At 38.8% G+C, this 23,027-nt stretch overlaps 1 protein-coding gene across 1 annotated transcript in view; it reads right to left on the reverse strand.

Moving 5' to 3' along the window:
• The window catches only part of Rxfp2 (relaxin family peptide receptor 2), a 47,719-nt gene extending 25,022 nt beyond the window's left edge, over positions 1–22,697 (reverse strand). The window contains exons 1-9 of the mRNA XM_070001969.1: positions 22,678–22,697; positions 21,817–21,836; positions 20,068–20,214; positions 17,246–17,323; positions 11,998–12,103; positions 10,252–10,323; positions 4,010–4,081; positions 2,696–2,767; positions 599–670 (exon numbers count right to left, since the gene is read on the reverse strand). Coding sequence (XP_069858070.1) covers positions 599–670; positions 2,696–2,767; positions 4,010–4,081; positions 10,252–10,323; positions 11,998–12,103; positions 17,246–17,323; positions 20,068–20,214; positions 21,817–21,836; positions 22,678–22,697 — 659 coding nt within the window. The remainder of the gene's footprint in view (positions 1–598; positions 671–2,695; positions 2,768–4,009; positions 4,082–10,251; positions 10,324–11,997; positions 12,104–17,245; positions 17,324–20,067; positions 20,215–21,816; positions 21,837–22,677) is intronic.
• Between the last annotated feature and the right edge of the window lie 330 nt (positions 22,698–23,027).

Below are 23,027 nucleotides of genomic sequence, written 5' to 3' on the forward strand. Positions count from 1 at the left end.
CCCCTCCCCCCCAAAAAGGGAAAAAAAGTGAAGCTGGAGCCAACCTCCTAGGAGATTCTAACAGATTTAAGTATAGGTAGGATATCATGATATAAAAATGAATCTTTGGTTAACCACTCCAAACATACATTGGATTTTAAGAAATTAAAGGGGATAAAAATAATGAATTAGTAGACTTAAAATATGCATTATAATACAGCCCATTCTTCTCTTTAATCTATGGCCAGGAAGTAGCAATACTAAATATGACTGAAAACACAGGAAAGGTTACGAGTAATAAAAAATTTGGTGGAATTAATATTTTTGTTTTGTGCAGGTACTGAGCCTTTAACTCACCGTTTGCTTTTTTTAGCTCAAGGCTGGTGATCTATCATGTGAGCTACTAGCTCTCCACTTCTGGCTCTCTTGCTGGTTAATTGGAGATAAGAGGCTTATGGATTTGAACTGTGATCCGAAGGTCTTACCTTCCTGAGTAGCTAGGATTATAGGTATGAGCCATAGCACCCAGCTGGATTTAATATACTATTTTTCAAATACCTTTTCTGGAAGCTAGTGTTAGATGTCATGGTGATTTGTAGACGAACAGGTGAATACTTACAGAAAAAATAAGGAATTTAATCCAGTAAATAATCGCTGTGAAATTCGGGTTATTGGATTGTCATCCAGAATTCTGACAAAACATACCAAAAAACATTTCCAATGTTAGAGAGATTTCTGAAATAAAACCAGGAAAAGAAAACAAAAGGCCCATGACAATCTTGCCTCTCCCAACACCTGGCCCATTCTTCAAGTGTTTGTGACTGATTTTCTTGTCTCTGTTTTCGAAGGCCTTTGCTTCATCCTAGGGTTGTTCAACGACTCTATCGCCCACCTCAGCACTCACCAGATTGGATCCTGATTGTTTGCTTTCTCTCCCTACATCCACCTTATGAGCTGTACTTGCTGGCTACCTGTGGGCTACACAAGTGCTTTGCCTTGCTGATGGACTGAAGGCTACATGCAAACATAATTCTTAGGTAGTTCCACATGGCTCTTTGAGCTCACGGTTCTTCAATGGTACATTCCATACCATCTGTACAGATGGATGGGTAGATTTTTTTTAACCCATGCATTAGGAGCTTTCCAATGGAAAGAGTAAACATATTTATACTGAATCCACTGTTATAAACTACTCCTGGCATTTTTTTAGTAGAAGATATTAGATGGAGAAATGAGTATCCTTCTCTCTTATTGTCTCTGAAGTCAAGTGCCGTTTCCTGTCTTTATCTCAGATCACGGATGGGAAGATGGGGAGAAGGGAGTTACATGGAGGAGTATTTGCTATGTGCTAGGAGCTCTGCAGGTGGCACTTATATTATGTGACTTAATTCTCACAACAACTTTCTTTGAAAAGAATTATAATTCCAGCCTACAGATAAGAAAGAAAGAGGCCTTGAAAGACTAGAGATGTTGTCTGAGTCAGGCACACACAGAGTCCAGACCAAGCTGAGATCCTGGCTTTTTTGGCTAGCCTAGGCCGACATGCCTCTGAAGAGCCGAGTGACACAGAACCTTCTTGCAGTTTGACACTAAGCCAGTTGCTCATTGTCTGGGGAGAGCAGAGGGAGCTGAGGTAAGATCCTGGAACTGGAGCTGCTGGCTCAGCTGGAGACTGGAAATGCTATGAGTTACCACCTTCCCAGAGCTGTGTCTCTGAACGCTCTGGCAATAAGAGCAATTCCTTAACTTGTTTATGTTCTCCATCAGTGGTTTCCCACAGAGGGCAGTTATTTCCTCCCAGCGGACACTTGGCAATGTTTGGAGACAGCAGTAGTTGTCACAGTTCTCGAAGGAGGGAGTACACTCCAGTAGCTAGTGTGAGGTAGAGGGCATACATAGTACACAACAGCCTCAGATGCACAGGGTCGATTGTTCTCACTGCCTTCCCAGAAGCAAGAATTAAGTGAGTCAAAATGAGAATACTGCCAAGCACTGGTAGCTCCTGCCGGTAATCTAGCTACTCAGAAAGCTCAGATCTGAGGACCACAGTTTAAAACCAGATAGGCAGGAAAGTCTGTGAGACTGTTACCTCCAACTAACCACCCCCAAATCCCCAAAATAGACCTGTGGCTCAAGTGGTAGAGCACCAGCCTTGAGAAAGAAAACAAAAAAACAAACCTTATTCTGTCAAGCTCTAGGATCAGCACACACACAAATGTGAAGAGTGTTTAGGCTGAGGAATCCTTTTCCAGGTGACCCCTGGGTATTAGAATGGCTGTCTGGCTTAGCAAGGCCACTGTGAGGTGCAGAATTTCTCCCCCAGAAAAAGCATAAAGAATTTCCTTTCCACAGACCAACCACTGCTGGATATTCCATATTCCATTGTCCCAATTACTTGGGTAAAATGCTCCAGATTCTATGTCAATCAGAAATGTAAGTAGAACATACAAAGACACATTCCAGAGTGGGAAATATCTGAGCACTGCTCTTGTATATGGTGGAGATTATGAAAGCCAGACCATGCCACTGCCCCTAGCCTGTGGAGGCTGAGGCAGGAGTATTGTGAGCTTGAGGCTATACAGTGAGATCCTATCTCAGTATACACACGCACACACACACACACACACACACACACACACACACACACACACACACACACACACACAATCTGACGCTATGACCATTAATGGGGGAAAACAAAAGCAAGCATACTTACAGCCAAGTTAACTGATGCAAGTCTTTGAATACTCCAGGTCTGAGAGTTGTAATACAGTTGTGGTTGAGATATCTACAAATAGTATGGGTGATGAATTAGGCAAACTCAATGTTTGGTGTGAATGGCTTACAGTTAGCCTTTTGTGGATTATGGATGCCTACTTCTGAAAACCGTCTGCTGAGAAGCTGGGAGTCGTATCAAAGGTGACCCAGAGGCTCCTGAGACTGTAAGTCTTGTGAATGTGACACTGTAGCTAGCACAGGGAAATGGCCCCAAATAATGTTTTGGGGCCAGGTGGCTCACTCCTAAATCCTACTCAGGAATCTGAGATCTGAGGATTGCAACTCCAAGCCAGCACAGGCAGACACACTTTGAAAGATTTTTAAATCTCCAGTTAATGATCAAACATGATGAACTGGAGACATAGTTCAAGTAGTAGGGCACCAGCCATGAGTAAGCAAGCTGAGCAAGTAAGTGATTCAAAAGGTCAAGCCCTAGTACTGGCATTGTGCATGTGGAATGGCTATGGGACAAGCCATTGTGTATTTTCTCCACACCAACTGTGCAATGAGGTCTGGGCATCTCGGTACCACTTAACTCAGGAGAGGAGAAGCAGTGTTGATCAACTCTTCTTCCTGAAATTTGTTGCTTGTTCTGGCTGGAAGGAGTTAGAAGACTAGCTGAAATTTCTGCTCTGTACAGAGGTATACCGTGTGTGTGTGTGTGTGTGTGTGTGTGTGTGTGTGTGTGTGTGTGTGTATGTGTATGTGTGTGTGTGTGTGTGTGTGTGTGTGAGAGAGAGGGGGGGGGAGGGAGGGAGGGAGAGAGAGAGAGGTACTAAGGTTTGAACTCAGGAATTGGGTACTGTCCCTTTAGCTTTTGGCTCATGGCTGGAACTCTATCACTTGAGCCGCATCGTCCACTTCTGGATTTTTGGTAGTTAATTGGAGGTAAGAATCTCATGGATGGGATATCACATCATATTAAAGTAATACTATAATAACTGAATATATAGGAAACATTTTATGTTTGCCATTTTGGGTCATATTTGTAGTAGAGAAATATTTTAAGAAAGTATTTAGTTGGATAGGATTAGTTAGAACCTCAAATGCTAAAATATTGGAAGTGAGTCAACATGTGGAATCTACTGGCTAAAGTCAGAATCCTCGTATAATTCTTTCCGTGTAATAATTATTTTGTGTTTGTCTCCCAGGCTCTACAACCAAATAAAGTCTTGATTCCCAAATAGAACCCCCATTTTACCATGGTAGTTTTATAAGGATGGCGCTAGATACTTATTAAGAAGTTACTCACAATATCTGCAGATTGTGTAATCCCCAAAAAGCTTTTCTGGAAATGTGTCTAATGCAGTTATTCTGAAGATACCTGGAATGAGAGAGGAGAGTCAGGTGATGATGATCTGTAGGTTTTCAGAATGAGCTCGCCACTTCCTCTCCCTCAAGACCATTTGTGAACTTGGCAAATAAAGTGCAAGGTCCTATTCACACATTTGGGGAGAGGTACTGTGAGTGTCAGATGGCTACGTAGTTGTCCATTATTGCACAGCATCTCCATAACAACTGGGCGATGAGGTTTGGGCATCTCTGATTGGTATCACTAAAGTTAGGGAAGATGGAGAAGAGGGATAAGATCTAATCTTTCTGCTGAACTTTCATATTCTATACAGAGTTATACTTACTTTGTGTGTGATGATACTAGGGCTTAAATTCAGGGCCTGGGTGCTATTCTTTAGGCTTTTTTTTCCCCTCAAGGCTGACAAGGCTGGCACTCTACTACATGAGCCACACCTCCATTTCTGTTTTGGGTTTTTTAATGTGTGAATAATTGCAGATAAGACTTTCACAGACTTTCTGACCTGGCTGGTTTTGAACTGTGATCCTCAGATCTCAGTCTCTTGAGTAGCTAGGATTACAGGCACCAGCCACAGGCACCCAGCTAGGGTTACACCTTTACAGGTTCATTTCTCTTCATTCTATTCTCATGAATGAAGCAGGGAGCCAAGTTGATTTCTTTTCTAATTCAAGATGTAATGCAAGAAGCGCAGTGTGTGTAATGAGGTTCTCCATAGTTGAATGGAGATAGTACGCTACTGCAACCTATAGCTCAGGCTTTGCTTCAACTCTGAAGCAATTTAACAACACAGTTTTAATAATAGTACTCTGAGGAATGTTCAATTAAATAATGTCTACTTCTTGTCCTCATTATACAATGAGAGATTAGTTTTAAATTCATGCTTTCTTTTTTTGTATGTGCCAATATTAAGGTTTGAATTGGGACCCTACATTCTCACTTCGCTTTCTTGCTCATAGTTGGTGTTATACTGCTTGAGCCCTGCCTCCAGGCTGACATTTTGCCAGTTAATAAGAGATGGAGTCTTACAGACTTTTCTGTCCAGTCTGGCTTTGAACCTTGGTCTTTCAAGTCTCAGTCTACTGAGTAACTAGGATTATAGGCATGAGCCACTAGCACCCAGCTCTTAGCTGAACTTTTAATTTAGTTTTATGCTGTAATAGAACTTCCCAGCCCTTTTTGGAGGGGAATGAATATACTGTAAATGTTTGAAGATTTTTGACATCCTTTAGCCAGGTAAAGCCATTCAAGGTGTCATTTTTAAGACTGAGGGCTACCATTTGTTAGGAAATAGAAAGACTTGGAAAAAATTATATTAAATGAAGTAAGCCAGGCCCAAAGAAACATAGGTCCCATGGTTTCCCTTATTTGCAATAACTAGTATAAGTCTAGGACAAGCAGAAAAGGTCAAAAGTTATGTACATAATGCCATATAAGATGATGTTAAGTGAAATAAACCCCAAGATAGGGACACAACTGGACTTTTCTTTCTTGCTATTGTTTTTAACATATTTAAAATGTACTATATGATTTTTTTCTTTCTTTTGTATGTTCTTCCCCCATAGTATAACCCCTGTTTTCACTGTATTTGATGTCAGTGCCCTGAATCTTGTATATACATTTTTCTAATTTGGGGAGGGGAAGGGAAATAACAAAATGCCGAAATAAGGTTACATGTTGACCCATTGTAACAATGAGATGTACAAGGCACTATATTGAAAACAAACTTTACAGCTTCGGGGTGGGGGGGAAGGAGTTGGGGAGGTGGGAAGGGAGGGAATGGTAGGGGAAAAACAAAGGAGGAGGTAACAATGCTTGAGAGAAAAAGTACTCATTACCTTACTTATGTAACTGTAACCCCTCTGTACAGTATTTCTACAATAAAAGACACACACACACACACACACACACACACACACACACACACACACACACAACGACTGAGCTCCATATAAAAACTCTATTTTTCTCTGTTGCGCCACCCATGTGGAAGATATTGGCACTGCAGAGCATCCAAACATACAAAGCGTCCATTTCAATCTGACAGTCAAGTGGAAACTCAGTGTGACCTTATAGCCTCACCCCCCATCTCTCCCTCCACCTCATACCATGTCTGTGAGGAGATAACTTCACACTGCAGCATAAATCATGCTTCTGCACACAGTTCAGTATTTGTATTTTGGTACTTTTAGAGTCCCTGGACTAATGTAATGAAAGTTAATATGATGAATTAAGTTACCATAGCAAAGGAGACTAGAAAAAGAATATGATGTTTCAGTATAGGCATACTGAAATGTCTCTTAAATCTAAAAATTCACTATCTAATGCGCTTTACACTTTCTTTGTGATGATGAATTAAGAAACTCAAAGCCCATTGACCTTGAAGAAGTTGAAATTGTGAATTTGACCTTGTGTTTTTGTCTTACTGAAGGAAAATCAGAGAGCTGCATGACTCATCAGATGTGTACAAACTATCCCCTTCACTGATACCCCTTAAGACTTAAGTGGGTTAAATAAGAGCCTCTAGGCTTCTAGTTAGCTGTTGGCTGCCACAGAAGAGAGACCTGCAGCTCCCCGTCTCAGGTGTCTGATGTGGGTTACTAAACTTAAACTCCATCCTCGGTATTAGCTTTCTTCTCTGCAGCGTAGTAGTGTTCAGAGCATACGGGGAAATCTGGAAACATGACAATTTGGCAAGTGCTGCCCTCTTTGTATTCAAAGCTGAGATAGGAGCCCAGTTCATATACTTCACACCAAATGGCTTTTCTAAGAATAACTTACTGGGTTTGTGAATTCCTGCTGTTTTAGCTGTCAGAACTTTTCAAGCAGAAACACCAGGAATTTATATACCTGAATTACTAAAGCAAATAAATGTCTATGTAGAGGCTATTTTTTTTAAATGTGACATTTTATATTCCAGAGTGAGGCAGATACCTTGAATTATGTTTTGTTGCCAATAATTGCATTGAACAAGAACTCAGTTTAAGGAGAAATTTCTAATTTATATAAGGTTCGTGTTACGCTAAGGAGGAGGAACCATGGCTGGTTTCCAAGGTAACAGTGATAAAGTATTATGGTCAACCCCATAAATTGTGCTTTATTTCTCTGAAAGGTCATCGGAAATTGCTTTTTCCTTTCCCACTTTAGAAAATCCTGACATTTTTAAAGGGTTGTTAAAATGAGTAAATTGATCAAATAGTAAAAAATTTCATATCAATTAAGCAATATTTATTTGTCTGGCAATTAAACTATAATTTTCACTTAGGATTTTTTTTTAAATTTTCTCCCAGCAAATGTCTAAGTGACTTCAATATCACTGTGGGTGCTTAGAATATTCCGGGCTGGCAGCTCACTTAATATTAAATTCTATGCTGTCTTAGTATGATTTCCCCATTGCTGTGTAGGTTGATCTTGCAAAGAAGATTAATCTTTACCTTTTTATTTCCACTAAGTAAACTTTGGTCCTTGAATGATCAAGGTACTTCTATATTATTCTCTTCAGTAGCTATGAGGTACCACTGAGAGCAAAGGATTGAGTGTGGACAGTAAAGGATTTTATCCTGAGAAGTGTAATTTTACCTCTTCTGCTTGATACTTCAGTGACCTCTCTGCCTCCCCAGAGATCATCCTTCCCCAAAATGAAAGAACAAAAGTTACAGAATTCCTCTCCATCTCTAAGTTTTCCATTAGAACAAAGTATTATCTCGGGCATCGGAAGACGTAGGTTCTGATTGTGACTTTCCCCCTAACTAGCTGTAGACCCTATGTAATGATCATGGTAAAAGATCATTTAGCCATAGCATACTTTAGTTCATTCATATGTAAGAAGAAGACCTAATTCTTACAACTTCTATGGTACTAGGTGATAAAATTTGCTATCATTTGGGTCTTAAACATCCCTCACCCTTCAAAGGCCTGTATGAAAGGCTTGAATCTCCATGTGGTTCTATTGGGAGGTGGTAGAACCTGTAAGAGGTGGAACCTAGTGGGAGGTACTCAGGCATTGGGGTGGGCCTGAGATAGCCGGATTCACACTTTCTCCTCCTCTTTTGCTTGTGCTTCTTGCTCATGAGGTGAGAGGCCTTGCTCTACTACATGCCTTGCCATAGGTCCAAAGCAATGGAACCAACTAATTAAAAACATAAACTTCTAAGACGTGGAGCCAAAAAATAAACCTTTCTTTTTGTTTTTGTTTTTTCATCGGTCATGGGGCCTGAACTCTGGGCCTGGGTGCTGTCCCTCAGCTCTTCAGCTCAAGGCTAGCGCTCTACCACTTGAACCACAGCGCCACTTCTGGCTTTTTCTGCTTATGTGGTGTTGAGGAATTGAACCCAGGGCCTCATGCATGCGAGGCAAGCAATCTACCACTGAGCCACCTTCCCAGCCCAAACCTTTCTTTTTTTTTTTTTTTAAATAAATTATCTCAGATATTTGCTATAACAACAAAAAGGTGAAACCTAGGATTTAAAGGACTACTCTAAAACCAGAACCTTGTCCTTTACTTTTCTTTGTGAGTGCGATTTTATTTCTTCCTTGTGCTTTATCCAGGTAGTGCAAACATAATACTGATTCATAAAATGAACATGTGGTTATTTAAATAGTTTCTAGGAAGATTAGAAGCTCTGTGGTTAAAATTTCCTCTCTAGAGAAGCTGGGAAGCCCAGAGGCAATGTGTAGTTAACTGTAGGGTGATAATGATATCATGACCACATACTCCAGGATGCAGCAGCTAGAAATACAGAGATAATAATCAAACCCACATAAGGCTGCACATCTGTGTTCATACACACTACCTTGTAGCCTTCTTTTCTTGTTTACGAGACCCTGCACTTAATTTAGGTGAAAAGAGAAGCAATGATGGTGGCTCTAGGATGCTGGATATTGAAAGACAATGGCCCTACCAATGACTTTCCAGTAATTTCAATGGTACCCTGATTTTTTTTTTAACCTAGTCTATTGGTCTCGTGGTGGGTATAGCTTCTTTAGGGCTCAGAAGGGCTGGCAGATACTACCCCACTTTACTAAGGGCTCATCCATGAACTTGTATATTTTCTTTTTATTAGTATGAATAGGACACATCTTATTCCTGTAGTAGGAATACTTTTATTCCTGGTCTAATGTAACTTTCCAAATATGTAGTACAAAACATTAGAAAGCTAATCTGGGATTGTGGCTCATGTAGTAGAGCACCTGCTTAGCAAGCACAAGGCCCTAAGTTCAACATACTAGCAAGTTACAAATGAATCATCGTGAGGTTGCTTGGTGAGTAAAATATCAAAGCAAGGGCGTATGGATCATATCATAAGATAGTCCTTGAAAACTGTGGAAATCCATGATTCATTCCCCCAGACCCTGGTTGTCTTTCTTAGATGCTTAAAGCATCTTAGCATCTTGTTCCTCAGTGAATGCCATTTCCTATCTGCTGTGACGCACTATTTGCCAAGGTTTGCCTTCTTTAGAAACGCTAACATCACTGTTTGTACTATTGCTATGTTTTTCCTTCCATTTTACTGGGGGTCAATCTGTGTCTTACCATTACGTGTGTTATAAAGGATCTGATTGTTCTCACCTATGCTTTCCCTGTTCTGCCAAATTAAAAAGTACATCTAGAACAAATAATGCCACTTTTCAAATCATCTTAAGGAAGAATGTGAAACTGTGAATTTTCTTTCTCAGATATTTTACTTTGACTCCATATTAACTCTATAAAAATGTCCAAACCAAAATCAGTTCAGCTGTGTTAAATTATAAAATGAAAGCATAGCATTATAAATGTATTATTATTATTATTATTATTCATGTGTGTGTATGTGTGTTTATCAGTGTGTCTGTGTGCTGATCCTGAGGCTTAAACTCAGGTCTTGGGTGCTGTCCCTGAGTTTTTTGCTCAAGACTAGCACTCTACCACTTGAGCCACAGTTCAGCTTCCAGCTTTTTGATGGTTAATTGGAGATAATAGTCTCATATATTTTTTTGCCTGGGATGGCTCAAACCATGATTATCAGATCTCAGCCTCCTGAGTAACTACAGGCATGGGACACTGGTGCCTGGCTTATTTTTAATGTTAAACCCATAAATCTAAAATGATAAACTTGATACATTTTATATATTTATAAAAATAACCCTCAAACAAAAACATGACAAGGAATTTCCCATAAAAGCACCCACTATTAATAACTACTTACAGTTTTTTGAGTTCTTTGTATTTGATGAAAATGCTATCTGGAAGTCTGTGGATGTTGTTTTTTTTAAGAGACCTAAAATAAGATTCAAAGCAGACTTGATTATGGATTTTCATGGGGGAACCAGCATCTTCCCTAAAGTCACATCTGTGATAAGTGATACACATTTGAACAGTAACTGAAAGGGTTTGATGGGCGAATAAAAAGCAAATGGAGTGCAGTCATGTGCTGTCTAAGCATGGAACATATTCTAAAAAATACATTATAGACAAATTTTTTTGTGAATACTATTTGGTATACTTTATGTAGTAAGGTGTATGAGCTATTGTATAGAAAATGCTTTTCAGTAAACATTTAAGAATAAATAGAATGAATACTATAAAGGCTGGGAAGGTATCTCAGTGGTAGAGTACTTGCCTTGCATGAATGAGGCCCTGGGTTCGATTCCTCAGCACCACATAAGCAGAAAAAGCTGGATGTGGCACTGTGGCTGAAGAGCTGAGGGCCAGTGCCCAGGCCCAGAGTTCAGGCCCAATGACTGACAAAATAAATGATGATAAAAATGAATTACATAGCTGGGTGCCCGTGGCTCATGCCTGTAATCCTAGCTACTCGGGAGCCTGAGATCAGAGGGTTATGGTTCAAAGCCAGTCCAGACAAGAAAGCCCATGAGACGCTTATTTCCAATTAACTACCAAAAATATAATAAAGCTGGAATCTGAGCTTCCAGTGGTAGAGCGTTAGACTTGAACCAAAAAGCTCAGGATAGCACCCAGGCCCTGAGTTGAAGCCCCAGGACTGGCACCCACAAAAAGTAGAATTACAACAAATGTATAATCCACTAACCATTTTAATAATTATTATGAAATATTGTGTAGTGTACATAATTGTGCATGTTCTATTTCCACATGATTGGCAGCACACAAGGTTTGTTCATTCTGTCAACACTGTAAATACAAGTAAGTGTTCTGCTATGTTGTTATAATGGCTAGACAAAGGAAATTAGCTCCATTACAATCACCTGGGACCATGATTAGGTAAGTTGTCCCTCCTGGATCTCCTGATTGCAGCTTGCAAATATTTGACAAGTGTAGCCAGTTAGCATAATAGACTGGAAAGTCTATAGTGATTTGTCTTTGCCTTTTACTCTCTTTATAACTTAACAAAATACAGCAACAACAGCACTCAAATAATCGAAGATCCTAATGAACTCAAGAAATGCCCAAATGAGAATGTGCTTGAACTTTCCCAGTTTTGGGCTACATGTACAGAAATTTTTATAATGAAACACAAATAGCTTCACAGAAAGTTTATATCTTTGCAGTCTCAGGTGAACGATCAATATGAAAATGAGCTGCTGTTAATGTGATAAATGTGTTTCCTTTTTGTGTTGTTTTAAAACCACAAGAATATTATTAACAATCTAAAAATCAGAAAGCCATACATAATTTTGCACTGAACATCAGTATTTGTGAGCAGGCTGGCGCTCTATCATGTCTCCAGCCCAGAAATTTGTTTTCTGGCTAATTGGAGATGAATTCTATTGGAATTTTCTGTCTGAGCTGGCTTTGAACTTTAGTCCTCCGGAAGTCACCCTACTGAGGTATAAGTCACTAGCACCTGGCTTGATGACTGGTTTTAAATAGAATTTATTTTGCTTGTTGGACTCTTTCATACCAATGACCTGGAGTTTTCTCCAGTTTCTATGTGACTTTTGGGGCAGAGAGCACACAGATATATTCTACTCACAGTAATGTCACATTGCTGGAAATTGTTGGCACCGATTTTAAGTCAGCTTTTATGCATTCCAATTCAGTTTCCTTGCAGTAACAGTGTTGTGGGTACTGGTTTAGAACTAGGGACAAAAAAAGTAGAATTTACTAAAAAAAGACATTTCTTAATTATGACTTTATAATAATCACACTATCTGCTTTTCAGCAGTATGTTACATAGACTTATTTAGCCCATCTTAAAAAACAAATAAGAACTCCCTTTTAATCAAGTATAGACATTAATGTAGTGCTCCTCTTAGGTAGCTTCCACTGGTCATGTTGGATTCAGCAGGTGGGTAGAAAAACAGAAAGAACAGACATGCTAAAATAGCCTAAAGCCTTATGGTGAAACAGGACTAAGTTCTCTTCAAAGAAAAACATCACCATGCTTAAAAAACAGTAACAACAATGATTGGGTTATTCAATAGAACAAAGTAGTTGCTGAATACATAAACATTTCTCTTGTTGGCTAAAACTTAATTCAGATTTTTCTCCCTTTCAAACTTAAAGATATGAAAGACTCGATGCCAGTTTGGCCACAGCTACCATGGAACCTTATTAAAATTGATCTAGTCAGACCACCGTTCCTTGTGGGGCCTTGGCTTTGCATCATCATCAAGTTGGAAATGGAAAGTTGTGGAGAAACTGTGCAAGTGAGAAAAGGGCATTCAGAAGAAAGATAAAGGGAACTTAAAGGATTATGAATAGGCTAAAAAGGAGTAAGAACTCTATATTGAGAAACAAGGCCAAGCAGGTCATAGGACCATCACACAGTGTGTGTGTGGGTGTGCGTTTTGTGTGTGTGTGTGTGTGTGTGTGTGTGTGTGTGTGTATGTGTGTATACATGAGCATGCATGAATGTATGTGTCAGGTGAGGAAAAATAAGACACATGTGAACAGAAACTATTCTGGGGAATTTTTATTTTAATTTTTCCACTTAGTTGATTGGTGAATTAATTCACTGTGAATTAATTCCCTGTCTCACTACGTGGACTCACTATGTGGTCCAAGTTGGCCATGAATTTGTGATCCTTCCACCTTTGCCTCACCAGTGTTAGTATTACACATGTGTGCCACCACATCTGACCTAAGCCTCCTGAGTAGCTAAGATTACAGGTGTCAGTGTCCACCTATTCTTATTGAACTGTGATTTTTAAGTATTTTCCAAGCTGCCCTGTTTCTTTTATGCCAGTTTTAGACAAGTTTATTATTATTATTATTACCCTTTTTTTTTATTTTGTACCACTACTGAAGCTTGAACTCAGGACCTTGTGCTCTTACTTGGCTTTGCCACTTAAGGATGATTCTCTACTTCTTGAGCCACAACTTCACTTCCAGTGTTTTGGTGCTTAATTGTAGATGAGAATCTCACAGACTTTTATGCCTGGGCTGTCTTCAAATGAGTATCCTCAGATTTTAGCCTCCTGGTTAACTAGGATTATAAGTGTGAGCTACCAGCATGAAGCTTGATGAGTGTTATTTTAAAAATAAATTTTAATAAATTATAACAATAAAGTCAGCAGTCATTATTGAATACCTACCTAACATAAAAGATGCTTTTATTTTATAAAGTTCCTGAAAATAGTTTGTATTGTCTACAGGACAATATAAATTACATATATTATGTATATATATTATTGTCTGTTGGGTCCAGGATCTCTATGGATACATCTGCACATGCCCAAGTCCCTTCTCTATGATAATTAGCTGAACCACTTAAAGATAGTATTAATAGGTTTACTTAGATGTACATTGCTATTGAGAATATTATTAGATTGAGGACTTTGGTTAGAAACTTCTAGTTGCTGATAGAAGAATTTTCTAAAGTCAAGTTGGCATGTTGCCTAAAATCAGCAATATGGGTCTAAGTTTTCACATTCTTTCTTCTGCAAGTCAGCCTGCCCCCACGTTCTGTGGGTTTTCTGAAAGCTTTCTTACACCTCTCTCTCTCTCTTTCTGCCATTGCCAATGGCATGTTCTGGGATGATTGTTGATGTTTATGTGGAGCCTTGTACTAAACATAAAATCTCCTGCATCACTCTCTCTGCTGGGTCAGCATGCTTTACATTTTGGCCCAGATAGTACTTTGCTGTGGGGGCAGGCATGTGTGCTGTGGAATGATCAAGGGCATCGCTGACCTCTACCCACTAGATGCCACAGCCACCCGCCCACTTCTAGCTGGGACAATCACATCTGTCAACACTGTCACTCCAGAGTGGTGCTCACAAATGCGTTCTGCTTGCAGCTTTCTTTCATTCACTTCTGACCATGTGTCCACCCTCTTTCCATGAAAAGTAAAAGAAAAGAAAAAACTCAAACCCATAGAAAACAAAGCCTGCAAAACTGTCCTTTATGTATTTTGGCAGGCTACAAAATGGTGTGTGTGTGCCAGACAAACTCTTGTGGTTCATAAAGGAAAAATAAATGGGCAATTTTAGTTAGATGTATCTTTAAACTTTATCCTTTTATATTTTCCTAATTTTATACATTCCCTACTTCTATAATTCTATATTTTATACAGTCTATATATATTTTATATGTACATATAATTAAGGATCCCACAAATGAGTTGTATTATAATGTGCATAGTACAATCTTCTCTGGGTTTGTGAGGGGTAGTGGTTCCAGGATCTCCATGGATACATCTGCACATGTCTAAGTCCCTTCTCTGAAATAGTGTAATATTGTAATATTTGTGTATAACCCACACATGTCCTCCTGTACCCTATACATCATCTCCAGATTGCTTATATTATTTAATAGAATGTAAATGGTGTGTAAAGTGCATCACATATTACATTATATACTAATGTTATATTATTCATGGCCTAAGGACTAATGGCTAAACCAAAAAGTCTATAAAATTTCACTGATGCAATTTACTTTTGTTTGATATGGAGTCTTGAACTCAAGGCCAGGGTGCTGTTGTTGAGCTTTTTTTTAAATGGCCATTTGCCATAACTCTACTTTCAGGTTTTGTTGGTTAACTGCCGATAAGTATCTCACAGACTTTTCTGTCCAGGCTGGCTTCAAACCATGATTCTCTGCCTTCTGAATAGGATTACAAGCTTGAGTCCCCAGCATGTAGCCAGAATATTTTTTATTTGCAGCTAGTCAAATCCACACTTGTGAAATTGTGAATACCAGAGGACTGCTATATATTGTTCATGTAGTAGTATTATAATATTATGTATAATATTTTAATATGATATTTTATATCATATTATAACATTATGTTATATAGTGATATTATATTATATTATAATGTAATAATGTAATATAATATAATATTATATAATTATATACAATATAGAAGATATATTATATATAAAATTTTATATATTATGTTAATAAATATATAATATGTAATTTGTAATTTTATCATAATAGAATATTTTATAATATATAATATTAGAGTATATTATATTATATACACACATATATTTATGCATATGCTAAGGTATAAATCTGCTAGTGTAGTATTTTATTTGTAATATGCACACATATATTTATCAGTATGCTAATATTGCATGAACTTAGGCAATATTTTAATTTATTTAAACGACATATACTTATATACCCAAATACAAGAACCCAATCATTGTTACCTTTTGGTAGTACTTGGGTTTGAACTCAGGGCCCAACACTTGCTCAACAAACACTCTAACCCTTGAGCCATACTTCAGTACACATAAGCCCAAATTTCAAAGTGTGTACCCCCAGTTCTTTAAGGGCTGGACCCAGCTTTCTGGCTTGGCTTCTGTCCTTGGGCCTCAGAATCTCAGCATAGATGTAAAGGTACATCGTTTAGTGGGTGCTGAACCTTCTACCCCAATGTGTTGATGATCATCTCCCCTCCTCTCCCTTTGACCTCTTTTCCTCTCTCCCTCCAAGGCCTCTTTTTTAAAAAAAATTGTTGGTAGGGGTCTGGACCCTGTCCCTGAGCTCTTTTTGCTTAAAGATAGTGCTCTACCACTTTGAGCTACAGCTTCACTTCTGGTTTTCTGGTGGTTAATTGGGATAAGATTTTGCTGCCTGGGCTGACTTGGAAATGCAGTTTTCAGATCTCAAACTCCTGAGTAGCTAAGAGTACAGGTGTGAGTCACCAGCGCCCAGCCTTCCAAGGACTTTTTTTTTTAAATCATTAGGTTTGTTTTAATAGCAATTTTTTATGGTGATTAAGTGATTACATAAATTTCACAGTATTGTGGGATAGTGATACTTAGTTAAAGTCACAAACACATTCTAACCTTCATGGGCAAATTGTCTCTATCATGCTCTATAAAGTTTATGAGTTCTATGAGCTTTGACAATACAGTGATTTCTTCCACATCAGGTGATATGTACATTTCTTTCCTTCCAAGGACTTTTAAGTTTGTCTCAATATCATCTCCTTGGGGACTACTTTTCCATCTTTTGTAAAACCATGGTTTCTTCCAGTGAGCTTCCATGTTCCCTGTGAGGCACAGGTCTGGCATTCCTGTTCTACTGTGAGGTATTGGTGGGTTAAGACATCAGCATAGGGTCTGGAAAGGATTGAGAGCTTGATAACTTCATTGAAGAAAGAAATGAAAGGGAATAAGAAACTTACTGTGTTATAATTTTTGTAATCCCAAAACAACATATAAAATTAGAATCATGGAGATGATTGTTTTCTTTATCTTTTCAGTTCTACAGGCCGATAGGAGACCAGATAGGCAGTGAAACGCAGTGAACAGAAATTGACCTTGGTTCCAAGGGAGTTTATCACACCACACACAGTAGTTCTCCCTTATCTATAAGGAATACACCCCAAGACTTACACCAGATACCTGCACCAAACTCTATACAGACTGGTTTTTCCTATGCATGCATACCTGTGATAAAGTTTAATTTATAAAGTCATCCTGTGAGAGAGTGACAAAAGTTAATAATAAAATAGCACAATCTACAGTTATAAAAGTTAAGTGGATGTGAGCTGTCTCTCAAAATATGATTATTGTTATCATTTTTAAGGTGCTGAGGCTCAAACCCCAGAGCCTCTCATACATTGTAGGCAAGTGCTTTAACCACTGAACTACATCCCAGCCCCTCAAAAACATTCATTTAATATTTTTGGACTGTAGTTAAGGTTGTTGCCAGTAAAACCACAGAGAAGAGGGCACTAATGTTCTTAGAGAAATCCATGCACCACAAATGATGTTTTTTGCGAAGCTGATAACTGTCTTTGAACCAATAGCACTTACAGCACTCCTGTGTTAATGTCACATTATTTACATTTCCATGGACTGTGCCAAATATGGTCGCCCATCCACTAGTGTCACCTGTGAAATGGTGATTAATACGTGTCAGTTATTCTAGAAATCAGATATCATTACAAAACAAGAGTATATAAATTTAATAATGAAACGAAATTTAAAAACACTTTATACACAGTAATAGTAAAGGAGAAAAGGCTAAACATCTGTGAGGATTCCCTTTTTTTTTACAATTGCAAATATTTCAAATGAATGCATCACCATATATATAATGAAAATAGATAATTGTTTTTTATAACTATAAATGAAAAATATATATCTAATATTAAAAAGCCCAAAATGTCATGTAATTGTAACCCTTCTGTACAGTATCTTTACAATGAAAAAATAAAAAGCCCAAAGTTCTTTTTAATAAAGGTTGTTTTAATAAAGGATGACATGTTCCCAACTTGTCAGTTAAATGCAATTTGCATATGCTAATATGATGTTTGTTGTTTCCTGTTTGATAATTTTACAGAAAGTCTTGATTTTGAGGCATGATTACCTGAACATATTATGAAAGTAATAAGATTTATATTATAGCATAAATCACCCAAGTAAAACAGTTAAGCAATCACTATGTTCCATTGGTCCTTAAAATTTTAAATGTTTCCTGTTCAGATCTTTAATGCTTCTGCCTTGAACTGTACTGTGTTCTCCTCCCCCTGCATGATTTAATCTAGGCTCAAAACATTTCTTGATGTAGATTCAAAGTCACTGGTCCATTTTGATGCAGCACAAAGGAAAGCAGCCAGATGCTGATGGCTTACACCTGTAATTCTAGCTACTCAGGAGGCTGAGATCTGAGGATCACAGTTCAAAGCCAGTCTAAGTGGGAAAGTCTGTGAGACTCTTATCTCTAATTAACCACCAAAAAGCTACAAGGGAAGCTATGGCTCATGTAGAGCCATAGAGCCACCAGCCTTGAGCAAAAAGTCTAGGATAGTGTCCAGGCCCTGAGTTCAATCCCTAGTACTAGCATTAAAAAAGTCTCTATCAGTGGCTTTTTTATTGGAATCCAAAAAGTTGCCACCTACACTGAGCACTGTGCCTACTGTGTACTCTATTATCTTTGTTCTGGGGGCAACCAAAACAGCGTGGTCCAGGCTTTTTCTCAATGTATTCTTGTCTACTGGGAGAAACAGAGTAAAACATAAGGTAGACCACTTGGTGTTGCTGTAGCAATATATGCAAGGTACTGGGTGGGGCAAGAGAGGGGAGTTGTACCCATCCTTAGCTGGGGTGAAGCTTTTATGAGACCAGGAGACAACACCTCAATGGAGTCTACAGAATTAGCAGAGGATATCCTCCCTGACACGAGTCCCATTCTCAGTACTATAGACAGGTAAGATTACCTTAAAGTGGCCTGTGGAACTCTTATGTGTGAGTTGGGTGCTGGTGGCTCACACCTGTAATCCTTGCTTCTCAGGAAGCTGAGATCTGAAGATCATGGTTTGAAGCCAGCCCAGGCAGAAAAGTCCATGAGACTCATCTTGAACAAACTACTTAGAAAAAGCCAGAAGTGGCACTGTGGCTCAAGTGGTAGAGCGCTAGCCTTGAGAACAAAGAGGCAGAGACAGCACCTAGGTCCTGAGTTCAAGCCCCAGGACAAGCAAAAAACCCAACAAAATAAAAGCCCCCTGTGTGATCTAGTCCCATTTAAACCTTTATTTATATCCTTATGGACTCTACTCAAGCCATGGGGGCTTTTCCATCTCTGTCACATATCATCTTGCTTAATTCAGTTTTGTAGCCTTTGTGCTGGCTGTTTCCTTTGCTTGGAATTTTATACCCCCAAGAAAATTGAAGAATTCATTGATTCTGTCTTCTCCCTTTTTTATTTCTTCTACTCCTTCTCCTCTTCCTCTGCTCCCCTCTGCTCCTCTTCCCTCCTTTTTCTCCTCCTCTTCGTCTCTCCCTACCTCCTCCTCCATTCTTTTTATCATTTTGTTCTCAGTTCAAATGTCACCATATCTGGTTGTATTCTTATTGCACCCCTTCAACTCCATTTCAATATCATCATTTTTAAAAATGTATAGGCCTGGAAGGTGGCTCAGTGGTAGAATGCTTGCCTTGCTTGCATGAGGACCTGGGTTTGATTCCTCAGCACCACATAAGCAGAACAAAGCCAGAAGTGGCACTGTGACTCAAGAGGTAGGGCGCTAGCCTTGAGCTGAAATGCTGAGGGACAGCACCCAGGCCCAGAGTTCAGCCCCCACGACCGACCAAAAAAAATGTATAGTACTTCTCATTGTCTGAGGGTAACTTGTTTACATGTACGTTTATGGTCTTTGTTTTGTCATGTCGACTCCACAAGGGCAAGAACTTTGTCTGAGATCCAATGATTTGGGAGGGCTTAGGCATTCAATACCAGCAGGGACAATCAATTAACTCTCTAGTTGAGCCCCATCCCATTTGATGGGTTTTATTCCAGCTGAACCAAATTTCCATCCCTAAGGAGATAGTCACAGGAAACCTTTTATCAAGTGATAACAGGAAAGATCCCAAGTAGATCTGAGGAATATGCGTTCCATTTCATAACGTGTAACCTTTTCTAATATCATACTTCTGATTTCAGCAAGCTTTCTCTATAAAAATTCAGTTGGTAATTACGAATAAATCTGGCGGTGATATTTACATTGCAAAGGGATTCCCCACAGATCAGTGTCTTCACCTGCACCTGCACCAGCCACTGGCTGACCAGCCATTGGGGGTTGGGGGGGTGGGGAGTGCATGCAGTGAAGCATGAGGAACAGAGTGGGAGGACTCACCACAGTTCTCCTCATCTGCGCCATTGCCACAGTCATCCACACCATCACAGTGGAAAGCCCGGGGCAGGCACTTGGTGAGATTCCCACAGGGAAAATACCCTCTGGGGCATGCAGGGGCGGCGGTACTGCCTTCAGTCAGAGCAAAACCTATATGCAAGGGAAAGAGAGGCAGAAATATTACATAGAAGAAACCAAGTGGGAGCATGGCCATGACTATTCATGTTGTCCATTATTATTATTATATCATATTAACACAATCTTTTGGTGGTGTCAGTTCTGGGGCTTGCTATCAGGGACTAGGTTCTGTCCCTGAGCTGTTTTAGCTCGAGGCTGACTCTTCTCTACTACCTCATCCCCAGCTCCAGTTTTGGCTTTTTGGTTGTTAATTGGAGGTAAGAGTCTGCATGGCCTTTCCTGTCTGGGCTGAGTTGGAACCAAGATCCTTAGACCTCAGCCTGCTGTGTGGTTAGGATTATAAGCATGAGCCATGAGCACTTGTCTACCTAGTTTTTAATGAGTCTGATTTTCCAGGCGTTATTCTTCATGCTCCTTTGCTTCAACTAATACCTTCAGTGCTAACATTTTAAGTAACCATGATCAGGTCTAACACCAGCTGTTCCAAGAATTGGGATCAAGATTTATTTCATTGCATAGGGGTTCCTGTTGCAATTCAAATATCATTTTAATTTCAGCAAGGTAATATGAAGCAAGCCAAATGTCTCATTCTTCTTTTTTGTATAAATCAAGAAGTTGTCCACTCTTGGAAACACAAAAGTAAAATCATAACAGATATATAAATTTACTCACTATGCTTTATTACAAGCAGTGACTTAATTCATCTCTATGTCCCTATCCATCTATCCATCTATCTACCTACCTACCTGTCTATGTATCTTTGTTTCTATCTTTACCTGTGTGTATATATATGTGTGTCATATGTGTGTGTGTGTGTGTGTGTGTGTGTGTGTGTGTATAAACAGATGCAAAAAGATAGTTTAAGTATGAGTTAGAGGAAAATCTTAAATCTTAAAGGGAGATAATACTAAGCAAGCATACCTAATTTTCATTGACTTTGCTGTGCATCAGGCGAGCTGAGCATGTTTGTTTCAGTGAATCTTTCACCCTGCCTACAGTATGGGGTGAAACTATTGTTCAGGCTCTGGGAGAAAAGTTAAGCAGTTTATCTACTGTTGGTCACTTTGAAAGTGACACAGGGAAGGTCTGACTTGACCTCTGACCCCAAAGGCCCACTCTTAACCATTGTGGTAGAAGAATTCAGAGGCCTGGAACTTGCATTTGAGAGTTGTTTATGAAGATTAATTAAAGTTTTCTTGGGCTGAGAACATAGCACAAATGTAATGAAAGTTGAAAGTAAGTACAGAAAAGAAATATAATGAACATTTACAAGAGCACTCTGCTTATGGGTAGGAAGGACACAACAATTCTAGAAATTTAAACATGAGCCATTCTTGCAAATTTGAGAATGTTTTCCAGAAAATAAGGAAATATGTTTTATTTTTTTTCTTAACTTGATTAGGAAAGGTAAGGAAGTTGCCTATTTTTTTTTCTAAAAGGAGTTCAAGTTGAAACATCAGAGAAGTTGATTTAAGAAGAGAGCAGGCCCAGAAATAGCTATGGTTCATTTTGATTTCTTGAAGAGAATCAGAGAAGTGTTGGCAAAATGCCCCTAACCATGCTGCCAAAGTTTGACATTGTGACTCAGAATTTCTCTCCATCAGCTAAGGAAACATTTTATTTTTGTTTTTAACCTAGCAGATATAGGAACTAACTTTAATAGTAAAGAACATTATCTACTTTATGCTGGGTAATTCCTAATTAATTTTATTGAATGCTAATGGCCATCATGCCAATTGGGGTTAAGATAAAACTGAGGAAATGAAGACGTTTTGTCCTGATTTTTGGGAACAGCCCATGTAAAGTGTCTCTTTCCAATTCCTTTACAGACACCCCTAAAGTAGGGAAATCTGTTGGTCTTCATTGTTAGACAACTGATGCATTAGTTAAAAAGCAAGAGGGAGGATGAGGCTGGGCACTGAGCATATTTGAATTACAAGTGCATGTTAAGCTTTTAGAAGCTAACCCAGAGAGTGCTGCTAGGATGATTTTTCTCACCCACTGGTTCCTGTTCTTGCTGCAATGGGGAATAAATGGTAAATGGTGTACTAGAGTAACTAGGCATAAACCCAGTCCAGTCTTTGACTATTTTAAGCAGCTTTTCTCTACTACATGGCTCTGAGGATTGGCTTATTAAGTCAACTCATGTAAGGAAAGAGTCAAAGATCCTAAGAATTCCGAACTTCTTGCTTGTACAGATGTCTATAGAAGGCAGAATGATCAAAAACAACAACATGGCATTCTTGTTCTTAGAATATGAATGAGTGCAATTCAATGTATTTTAGTGTAGTGACTTTCACATTTTTTAAAGCAGTACTTCAGTTAGAAATAAATTTTTGTAACATAATCCAGCATATATACTGACTCACCCACACATATATTCATCTGTACCCACATCCATACTTGTACACACCCACAAATCCCTCCTGACATACCTGTATACACCACCATACACACCCCATCCCTCACACCCACATAACCACAACCATCCACATCCTTTTATACCAATACTCACTCTACTCACATATACAATAAAACAAAACCTGGGCAATATCACTTACCTTTTTTTTTTTGTCTTGGATGAACTCTGATCATTGCTCTTTTATTTTATTAATGTGAAAAGTAATCATGGTCTAATAAATTGATTTCACAGTCCATTAATGGGACATAACCTGCTACTTAATAATATTCCCTAATAATGAAGCATTCTAGAGACTATCAGACCTGCTTTAGACTTCTCTCAGCCATTCGCTACTTTGCCTCTTTAAACCTTTTGCTCCTCTTATATAAGAGGACTATGATGTATATACTGTGGGCCAGGAAGT

The sequence above is a fragment of the Dipodomys merriami genome, unplaced genomic scaffold (assembly GCF_024711535.1).
Source record: "Dipodomys merriami isolate MVZ:Mamm:240054 unplaced genomic scaffold, mDipMer1.0.p SCAF_6, whole genome shotgun sequence".
NCBI classification, from domain to species: domain Eukaryota; kingdom Metazoa; phylum Chordata; class Mammalia; order Rodentia; family Heteromyidae; genus Dipodomys; species Dipodomys merriami.